We start from the raw sequence: 10,708 nt of genomic DNA on the forward strand, positions 1-10,708 counted from the left end.
TATGTTTCAAATTACTGAAATCTGCACTAACATCTCCTATACACAACTCTCTTGCCTGAAGTTTCAACACTGAAGCGTTGACAAGACTTGATTGAAACTAAGTTCCAGCATTGTGTTGTTCACGCCAAAATGCAGGAGCATGATAAACTACACTGATAGGTTCCACGGATTGGATATCTTGCATCCATTCCTTATCCCCAAACAGAAGATAATCATTGTTTTGCACTTTCCAGGAATACGTACCATGACGAATTTCAGAGTACCAACTCAATGAGAGATGCCAACAAGTACTCCAGGGTCGAATTGGTGTGTATCAGTACAGGTTGCCTTGCATACTGAGCCAAACTTGTTAAAACTCAATTGCACCATACAGTGGTTTGCCTTAGTTAAACAAGGATCCCACCACAAGCAAAAGCATCTTGGGAAAGCAAGAGGTGCACAGCCTGATTACAACATACTACCTGGATCCCAGTTCTTCTGCACAAACAATTCCAATACAAAGGTAGATCAGGACTGAAAAAATTCCAACAGCTTGGAAGCAGATTCAGGTTACGATCAATGTTGAGGAAATCGCTTATCGAGGTTAACTCGGTCGGCTGACGATTAGGGATTAATAGGCAAATCGGCCGATTAACCGGGCGATAAATGAGTTAATCGGGTGATAAATGAGTTTATCGGTTAATCGGTGACCACTGAATAGGGATTAATCGACCGATTAATAGTTGAATCGGACGATTTTTTGAACAGTGGTTACGATCGATATACCAATGCTCCCAACGTTCTGGCCCTTCACTGAACAAAGCCTGGATAGAGTACACAGACATCTCTGATGCGTTGTCGTAAGGCCCGCTTTCCTGCAGGTCATAGTAGCATGATACCCTGTTCCATCTTCTAGGCTGCACATGGAACTGGTAGACAGGACATTTGCTGCTAAGTTGTATTACATTGGACATACACAGATGTTCAGATGGGGTTTGCCTGCCCTAGTATGTATAACTGAAATTTTGACACTGTTTTATTTCAGATATAAACAGAGGTATACGATTTTGATCTTGCAGAATGCTTGGAGTAGTAAAATGGAAGTAAAAAAAAACATGGTAATTGCATAACTTAAACTGGTACTGGAAACATTTCTGCATTTCCTGAGAGTTATGTGCAGAGGCTGTATTCCGAGAATTGCTCAAAAACGATAGTAATGAACCCATATTTTCTGGTTACTTAACTATTTGCCATAGCTGGTATCCCATTCCTGAAGCTCTTGCAAACAAATTTGTAGTAACAAACTTAATCAAATGATCGAACAGCTACACCATGTAATTCTCATTGAAAATTCGAAACAACAAATAAAAGAGTTATTTGCAACTTTTGCAGGCCATTAGCACAGGAAAGGCACCCAAGTTGTGCAAGGATTACTTATGACCAAAACAGAGCGTTATAGTAGCTCCTGCCAGCAGCCATTTTCTTCGGGATGCATATCTAGCCTCCAAGGGTATGTAGTTAGAGAAGATCAAAAGAGGGTTTGACACCAACGTATGCAAGTAAGCCACCTAAATGTATTATGCAACCATTCCCAGCAAGACACAAAAGACAGTCTGCAATTAACAATCTATTCAATCTCACCTGCAAAAAGATTGCGGTCAATACATGAAATTTAAGTGACTCGTTACAAGATATTAAGCAGGTGATAAAAATATCAGAGTAATAAAGAATTAGCAGCATGTGGTAGTTCACAAATCTACAATGCATTCAGTGAAGTATGAAACTCAAATGTCAGGTTCCCGCTGCACTCAGCAGGGTGTTGGATAAATACGATTCTAACAATATCACTTATGTACTATATAATCGAGATAGTTGTCTAATTTGTTCGGTCAAAGTTCACACTGAAATGCATGTGTGCCTTATGCATAGGAACAGAGGTAGTAGTCGTTTGGAAAAGATAATAAAAACTCCACTTATTTTGTACAGAAACAAGCAAGTCATGATCTTCTAAAGAAAACTAGGATGGATCCAATCCACACTCACACGTGATTTCTGTTGACATGACACACGATTCTTGTATTACCATCCATCCCTTCCTCCTAAGCATCAATACTATTCTGTCGGGTATAGATAACAGTAGTCACAATTGTAGTAACCCAAGGACTAACTTTAGTTGCAAAATGAATATTATACTCCATACTGTTCAATGGAAATACATGACATGGATAAATGGCTAAAATTTAAGGGTCATTTACCATTGAAGAAGACTTGAGCATGAGGTGAACCCCTTCTGTATGTCATTAGTTCACACAGTGCATCCTCGTTAGACTTTGAGCTTTCATAACCAAGTCTAAGATACATTGTGCGAAGAACTATTGCTTTAGATAAAACAAGCTCGATAAAACACATTTCACTTGGCAACCAGCCAATACCCTTTATTTTCACAACCTGGAGGTTGGCACAGAAGTCATCAGTGCATTGTATATTTTGATTCTCTGCATTTGCTTCAATTTCATCCACGAAATTACGGTCAATCTTCAAAAAAAAAGTGTCAAGCACCAAAAATAGCAGCGATCACCTTCAAGCACAAAAAATATGACAAGTTGAAAAGGGGTGTTCTTAGTTCATACCGTAATTTCAAGTACTTCTAGATTAGGAGCATTCATTAGTAAGCAAAAGGTTGACAAAATGGATGGCCTCTCGCAGAAATGTGTAGAGAGGATTAAACTCTTTAAGTTGTAAAATGTACATGGAAGAGTTTCCATTAAATGACCATTTGCTAGCTGTAAAATGGAAACAAACATCGTGAATCCCAATGCAAAGGAGAGCTAGGAGAACTATTGCACAATTGGCATTATCCATTCCACTAAAAAAGGTTACCGTCATAATACCAAAATTATCAGAACATTTTTTCAGAGCACGTGTAGGCACCGAGTAGCAGAACAAAGGAACAAATACACACCTATTTTTAGAACATCGAAACCCACTCATAAAAAGAATCGAGCAGGTTACAACTAGAAATGTTGAGATGCCTTGGAACTGAAGATCAATTCAAGTAATAGCAAAAAAGAAGCATATACAGAGCATCCAGTTTATATTTCAAGCATATTTGATTAGAAAAATAATCTGAAGCATCAACTAATCAGACCACTAACTGCAATAAAAAGCAAAATAAAAAAAAAAATGATGGGAGCAATAGAAAGCATTGAAACTATTGCGGATGTTTACAGACATGGAACATGGATTTACAAGCACACTCCCTGTTCACTGATATAGTTCAATTTAATTAGCGATGTCTCTTGATTGATCACAATTACCAAGTAGCAACATAGGAGTAAGAGGTAAGGATGAAAAATGTACCGGTGGCAGCGGGTAGCACGTATGGAGGATGAGCTTCCTAACTTGTGCAAACCCGGCAATGAATCCTTGGAAATCGCCAGAGCTCACATACTTTCCCAAATCGATGGTGGCTTCATCGAGGCGTGGCAGGTCTGTGATCCGCCAACCATAAGATTTATCCGAATTTATGGTAAGGTTCCGTATGTTAGGTCCCCCAATCACCCACTCGTTTTGGGGGCCATCGTCGCGGATGTACAGGTAGGAAAGATTCAGGGTGTTAAGCGAGGGCGACGCGCCGAGAATCTCCTCCAGCAGGCTCTCCCCGTTCTCGGGGAACTGGGCGGCGTAGAGCTTTAGCTCCTCGAGCACAGGAAAGCCGGTGAACCCCGCTGGGAGAGGCGGCATAAGGCAGCCGTTGAGCTCCAGGTGCACGAGGTGGGTGCAGAGGAAGACGGAGGAGTGGAGGGTGATGGAGTAGTAGTAGTAGGAGCACTGGAGGTTGATGGACCTGACGCCGCGGGTAGAGAGGGCGACGAGCCAGTCGGCGACGCGGGCGGCGGAGTACTTGTCGCAGTGGAAGGAGAAGCTGGAGATGTGGCCCGGGTAGCGAGCGAGGACGCGGTCGACGGCCACCGAGGTGGAGGTGGGCGTGGCGCCGCGCTTGTCGAGGAAGGAGAGGGAGATGCAGGGGAGGGCCTCCCAGCGGCGGCGCCATTCGCGGGAGAGCGCGGAGGTGCGGACGGCGTCCCGGATGTCGAGGCGGGCGAGGATGGCGTCGAGCAGGGGCGGCGGGAGGGAGCCCAGCAGATCCGCCGGCGGCGGCTCGCTCGGCCGCGCGCGCTGGCGCGGTGGCGCCATCGCCGCCATGTGACAGTACTGCGACCCTAGGGTTACGTTTTCCGTTCTAAGAGCATCTCCAACAGAGGCTGTAAACTAGGCGCGCGCTAAAAAAACTGCCAATATACAGCGCTAAACGCGTTTTTGCGCCCTCCAGCAGACGCTGTAAAATAGGTCGCGCTGTAAATATTTTAGTGCGCGCGGTAGTTTGCGCTATCCAAAGCGGCATATCTAGTGCGCCGGCTACCGCGCGCCGTAAGCTGGAACCGCTCGCGCGAAAAGAACCGCCTCGCTCTGCCGACCGCCGCATCGCGAGTTCCACCGGCCGCCGTGCCGCAAGCTTCGCCGGCCGCCTCCCACCGAGCTCCGCCGGCCGTCGCCCCGCGAGCTCCGTCGGCCGCCTCCCTCGCGAGCTCCACCGGCCGCCGTGTCTGCGAGCTCCGTCGGCCGCCGTGCGAGCTCCGTCGGCCGCCGTGTTGCGAGCTCCGCCGGCCTCCCCGCAAGCTCCGCCGGCCGCCGCCTGCGAGCTCCGTCGACCGCCGCCCTGCGAGCTCCGTCGGCCCCCTGCGAGCTCCGCCGGCCGCCGCGCTACGAGCTCCGTTGGCCGCCGCGCCGCGAGCTCCCGCCCGGCCGCGCGCGCGAGCACGGACTCGATTTCGATTGTTGTGGCTAGCTAGACTCGATTCGGCCGCGCGCGGACTCAATTGATGTGGCCGCGCACGCACGCACGAACTAATTTCGGCCGGCCGCACATGGAGATTCGATTGCTAGCTTGCTAGCTATATCAATTTCTAGCTACATGGATAATGCACGAGTAATTTAGTTGAATTTTTCAGATTTATTTGTAGCCTGTTTGATCTTGTTTGTTCTATGAATGTTGAAGAAACTTGTTTGTGGAGCTCTATTTTACAGCCTCCGGTGAAGGGTTGTTTTTCGGCTTCGTGGTTGCGCTGTAAAATAGAGCCTCTGGCGAAGCACGCGTCGGCGCCGCGCGCTATATCCGAATCGAGCGCGCTGCAAACGACTTTTACAGCGCCAAATTTTAGAGCCTCTGTTGGAGATGCTCTAAAAGTTCAGAACATTTCACCGACGAGAGAAGACAGCAGTGATCTTTAGAACAGTTTGGCATCTATGCTCCTACCTCGCTGTGATATACTGAATGGGTACAATTTGTACTCAATTGACACATCTTCAGGAGAAAATCAACAGATAAACCACGGTAACAAAGTAAGATCGATTTCATATGGCAGAATATGATTCACCTAGAGGAAAACATGATAAGCTAAACTCTTCACTGAAATACTTGCATAAACTTACGACGATTTCCAATGTCCCGATGGACGAAATAAAATGTACTACCTCTGTCCGGATTTAATTAACGTGAATCTGTTCATTAGCCTTCTCCCCCCACGTCGATTAAATAGGAACGGAGGGAGTACAACACTAGGACATGGGTAGACTACCTTTTCCTTGTTACAAAGACTATGTTTATGTACATTTCCCTTGCACAACAAATGATACAACAGGCAGAAACCCAAATTTTAATCGAGGTACATGATCTCTAAATTTAAATTTAAGCATCAAACAAATGATACAACAGGCAGAAACCCAAATTTTAATCGAGGTACATGATCTCTAAATTTAAATTTAAGCATCAAAATTGAGCTAATCTGAATGACAAACTAACTGCCAGAAGAGGCCAATTTCGAACTTTTGGTGCAACCAATTAGCAAATTGAACTACCAAGGATCGAAGACTAGACCAACTATTGATGTCTGGAACATAGGCATTCAACTCACTAAACAAATGGTGGAATGGTCACCTTCCAAGGTCTCCTAACTCCGGAGAGTATTAAAGGTAGGTGGACTAACGGCCAAGTTGGCTCGTTAAGATCTATAAAAAAATTTCATTACAAACTCATTAGCGATTGTCAATGAAAATCTCGTTAATTTTCTAACTTGTGAGCACTTAATTTTTTTCCGAAATCATATGAGGAAGAAAGGAAATTTGGTAGGGCTAGGGAGATTAAACATTGATAGAGATCAGCTAATGGGCTAGGTTGGCTCGGCTGCTACTAATTAACAAGCTTAACAAGCAACTCGCAAGTGTTGGTTAGCTTCCTTGTTAAGCATAATAACGTACTAAAACAAAGATCGCTCTGTACACTAACAAAACGAGCCGATTTAACAAGCGATCCTATGCCTTTTGAGTTTCGAGCTTATTGTCCACCCTTAACCGTGCTACTTAGTTGTAGCCACATCTTTTATCCGAATAGAAGTATAGTAACAAGGTACATGCATGTAAACAACTAAACATCATATAATCAAGCAAAGCCAAGTCTGCAAAGTTTTCATTTCTCAGAGATCAATCCTGAAATGTTAGGACTTCTCCACGACAGCAAAAATACCAACAAGACATGCTAGTGCACTGAGCTATATCAAACTTTGTGCCAAACTACCAATACTACCAAAAGCTTCTTGCATGTCATTGATCTCCAAAAGCTTGGCCTTGTTCCTTTCGAGGGTGGCGATCTCTTCCTCATGATCGCAACAAGTGACCTTCTCCTTGCTCAAACGGAAGTACTCCATCAAGGGCTCATCTTTCATGTCATTTATCTTCAAGAGCTTGGCCTTGGTCTTCTCTAGAGCGGCAATCTCTTCCTCATGATTGCAACAAGGTACCTTCTCCTTGCTTAATCGATAGTACTCATCCAAGGCTTATTCTTGGAGGGAGTTAACCTCCAAGAGCGTTGTCTTTTGCCTTCTCAAGGTGGCAAGCTCGTCTACATGGTCACAACAAAGGTTAGGCACTTCTACTTCTTTCTCCTTAGGATCTTACCCTTGAGGTTGATCACTTGACTTAGAGAGAGTTGCATACTTACTCTCCACGGATTTGTAATCCTTGTTGAGGGTTTCCAACTCCTCAAGTAGCTTGGTGCGATCAACGTCAAGAGAAAGCTTCTGCTTTTTAAGAACACCCACTAAGGCGAGAGCATGATCTCGATCCTTAGTGAGTTGGGAGATAATAGCATTGTTAGACACTTCTAAGTTCAAAACACTTGCTTCAAGAGAAATACATAAGTTCTGCTCCTCTTCGTGTGCTTGAGTGAGAGAGGTAATATCATCGCCCGCCTCTCTCCCAAGCCTCTCCTTATCCTCAAGAAGCTCTTGAGCTGCTCCTAGTTGAGCCATGAAAGCCTCAACATGTATCTTGGTGTCCCCTTGCATGTTAGAGAGAAAAGCATCCAAACCCACAACCTCTTGCTTGATAAAGAGGCTTGTAGCATCATCAATAGTAGAAGCACTAGACGAGGATGTAGATTTGGGAGGGGGAGATACCTCTGAAGATACCTTTGCCATAAGGCAATGAGAGTTGTTGGGGACGAGGTTCTCATTTGGCAAGTCGAAGAGGGAGTGGAGGGAGTGGAAATGGCGATGGCGGCCACTCCCTCATCCTCCTTGTTCAAACTCTTGTCATCATTGTCACAACTGTCGGAGGAGGAGTATTCTTCACGGATAATGAACACCCTTGGCTTCTTATTGAAGGAGGCCTTGACGTCACCGGGCTTGGAGGAGAACTTGGAGAAAGATTTGGACTTGTCCTTGCGGACAAGCCTCCCACCACTGTCTTCTCTTCTTTCAAAGGGACACTCCGCAACGAAGTGACTCTTGTCATCGCAATTGTAGCAAGTCCTTGCCTTTAGCCCCTCTCTTGGGATCTTGGAGAAACTTCTTGGAGAATCACGAGGAGTGAGCTTTGAGTTGCCTCTTGGCCTTGAGCTTCTTGTCTTTTTTCCGTCCCAAAAGTTCTTGGCGGCGAGAGCCATTTACTCGTGGTAGTTGGATTGAAGGTCATCCGAACTCCATTCAACGGGATCCTCATCACTTTCACTTTCTTAATTCCTTAACCTTCAAGGCGAGATTGGGCTTGCGGGCGTTGTGTGCCCATGCCACTAGGTCATCCGCATTCTTCTTTGAGATATCCAAAGCGATGATCTCGCTAAGGATCTCATTTGATGTCATGGAGCGGAAGTTGGAATTTTGGCGGATGGCGGTCAACTTGACTTTCCTCATAAGGGAGGAGAGCATTGTAGAATTTCCTCTCTATCCAATTGTCATCCACAAATGTGGCCCCAAGGTCACACATTTGCACAGAAAGAGCAACAGGACACCGGTACATCTCTTTGGCGGATTCACCTTCGATCATGACGAAGTTGTCAGCCAAGTTGTTCACTTCATCGAAACGAGAGCTTTGGATGATCTCATTCCCGAGGAAGATCTTGTCGAGTTTATCCCATGCTTCCTTGGCGGTCTTTAGGGTGCGAATGTGAGCTCGGTCCTTGGGAGACACCGCCATGTGGATCATGTGAAGGGCGGTGGCGTTGAGCTGGCCATCAACCACCTCCCTCCTTGAGAGATTGTGTGGATCATGTGGGTTGAATCCTTACTCAATAATGCGCCAAAGTTCCGTAGAAGAGTTGCGCACATGGGAATGCATTAAGAATTGCCCATTCTCGAAACTTGTGGAGTCAAGCAAAGGTGGTGGTCCTTGTGAGACTATATGTGGCATAGGAATTGGAACATTTACGGTGTAATTACTTGGCGGTGGCACCGCGTGGTTACCCCTAAATGTTCCACACCTCTTGGTTCATCCTTCCCTTTAGAAGATGAGGTACCGGAGTCTCCACGATTCTCCCCTTCTCTAGCCTTGTCCTTTTCGGGGACAAAGTTCAAGAGAGGGAAAGGATTAGATTGTGGCGTGGAGACCTCGGCACCCACCTTAGGATCAATGATGGGGTTTGGTTTTGGGGCAAGCAACTCCGCCATCATAGCTTTCATTTGGCTAAGTATGGATGAGTCCAAATTCTTGAGGTCATCCAACGTAGCCGTAGTGATAGCTATTGATGGTGGTGGAGGTGCATGCTCCATGGGAAGGGAAACATCCCCATGACCCACTTTGTCGGCCATATTTTAGTCGGTAAAGCCCTATCAAGAGAACATTGCTCTGATACCAATTGAATGGATCGGTGCAACTAGAGGGGGGGGGGGTGAATAGGCGCTACTCAATTTTTATTTCTTTTTCGGTTTTTATCGATGCGGAAGTAAAGATGGAAACTTGATAAGTAAAGGTGACCCTACAATGATGTGATGCAATACGGGAAGTAAAGCAAGAAGATGAACAAGTATGAGGGATTGAAACAACCGAGGGGGAAGCGAAGACACGAGGGTTTGTTTCACCGCAGTTCCTCCCACAAGAGGGAGTACGTCTGCGTTGAGGAGGTGTAGACCACAAAGTTCCAACAGTCACACAGGATTCACCTTCTTCCTCAAGGAAACCCCACAAAGTAGCTCCCTTTTCTCCACTAACAAGGCCCGTCGAGACGGCTAGTCCTTCACCCAAGGTTAGGGTGAGCTCCACAACACCGGAGGCTCCCAACATGCCAACACCCTATGGGGCTAGCACAACTCCAAGCTAGCCTCCATAGGAGCTCATCTCCAAGGAGTCCCACAAGAGGAACCCTAACTACAAGATCCACAGAGGATTATAGGGGATTGGCGAATTCTACTTGGTGGAAGTATAGATCAGGACCTCCTCCACCACTTCTCAAAGTTTGAGCAAGATTGATTGGATGGGGAGGGAGATCTTCAAGATTTGAGCTCAGCAACCATGAAGGAGAGAGAAGGAGAAGATCTAAAAACGAGGTGGGGAAGAAGACCCCCTTTTATAGGGGTCCACAAATCGAACCGTTATGTGCTAATTCCGCACAACCGGTACTACCGCCTTTGGCAAGCTTGTCCCTTCTGCGAAGGACACGTGGGACTCAACCGGTACTACCGAAGTCGGTACCGCTCAGGTACCGGCTTTTGTTTTGGGAGCCCTGGACTACTGCCCGGTACCATTGCGGTACTCGAGGCGGTAGTACCGCACGTGTCAACATGTCCGGTACCAGACCGATACCTAACCGGTACTACCGCGTTTTGCCATCACTGGCTACTCAAGCGGTTGTGTCGGTCAAGGTACCGTCAAGGTACCGGCATGTTCTATGCAAGCTTTTCCAAAAAGACGGTATCGCCAGCAGTACCTCGACCGGTACTACCAGTCCCAAAAAGGGAGCGGTAGCACCACTGCGAGGTTCCAAGTTGACGTGTACGCGGTGCTGAAAGCGGAAGCGGTACTACCGCTTTCAGCACCGGTACTACCGGTTTTGCTGGAACCAGGAACTTCTCTTTACCTCTCCAACCACGTCGACTCATGACACACACACTGACAAGGGATTAACTTGTCAATGCCTATGGATTGTAGGCTAGGGTTTAGTTAGAAGTAGAGGGCAAGTAGATCTCGAAGGTTTCAGCCGAAAAGTACTCGACGAATATGAAAACTAGGGTTTGCGTACAATGATTCGATGATCTCTTCGTCCCTCGACTCCCCCTTTATATAAGAGGTGGAGCCGAGGGTTTCGTTTTGTACAAGTTACGCAGTCCGGGACGGTTTCTAACTCATCCCGCCAGATTACAAATAACACTTCCTATTACAACTCTATCTTTTCCTTTAA

At 46.3% G+C, this 10,708-nt stretch overlaps 1 protein-coding gene across 1 annotated transcript; it reads right to left on the reverse strand.

Moving 5' to 3' along the window:
• Positions 1 to 1,293: 1,293 nt before the first annotated feature.
• Positions 1,294 to 4,176, reverse strand: LOC124657030 (F-box/FBD/LRR-repeat protein At1g13570-like). The gene is made up of 4 exons (XM_047195661.1): positions 3,340 to 4,176; positions 2,610 to 2,762; positions 2,235 to 2,514; positions 1,294 to 1,620 (listed from the first exon to the last, which is right to left on the reverse strand). Exons 1-4 carry the CDS (start codon positions 4,174 to 4,176, stop codon positions 1,607 to 1,609), a joined length of 1,284 nt encoding a protein of 427 aa, XP_047051617.1. The 3' UTR covers positions 1,294 to 1,606.
• Positions 4,177 to 10,708: the final 6,532 nt, after the last annotated feature.

The sequence above is a fragment of the Lolium rigidum genome, chromosome 5, assembly GCF_022539505.1.
Source record: "Lolium rigidum isolate FL_2022 chromosome 5, APGP_CSIRO_Lrig_0.1, whole genome shotgun sequence".
Lineage (NCBI taxonomy): Eukaryota > Viridiplantae > Streptophyta > Magnoliopsida > Poales > Poaceae > Lolium > Lolium rigidum.

Bases quoted from the DNA above. Each gene is read 5' to 3' on its own strand.
- LOC124657030 (XM_047195661.1), bottom strand. From the start codon at position 4,176: ATGGCGCCACCGCGCCAGCGCGCGCGGCCGAGCGAGCCGCCGCCGGCG. The intron at 2,763-3,339 runs GTACATTTTTCA...TCCATTTTACAG, and splicing joins CGTGCTACCCGCTGCCACCG to CTAGCAAATGGTCATTTAAT. The intron at 2,515-2,609 runs GTATGAACTAAG...TTTTTTTTGAAG, and splicing joins TAGAAGTACTTGAAATTACG to ATTGACCGTAATTTCGTGGA.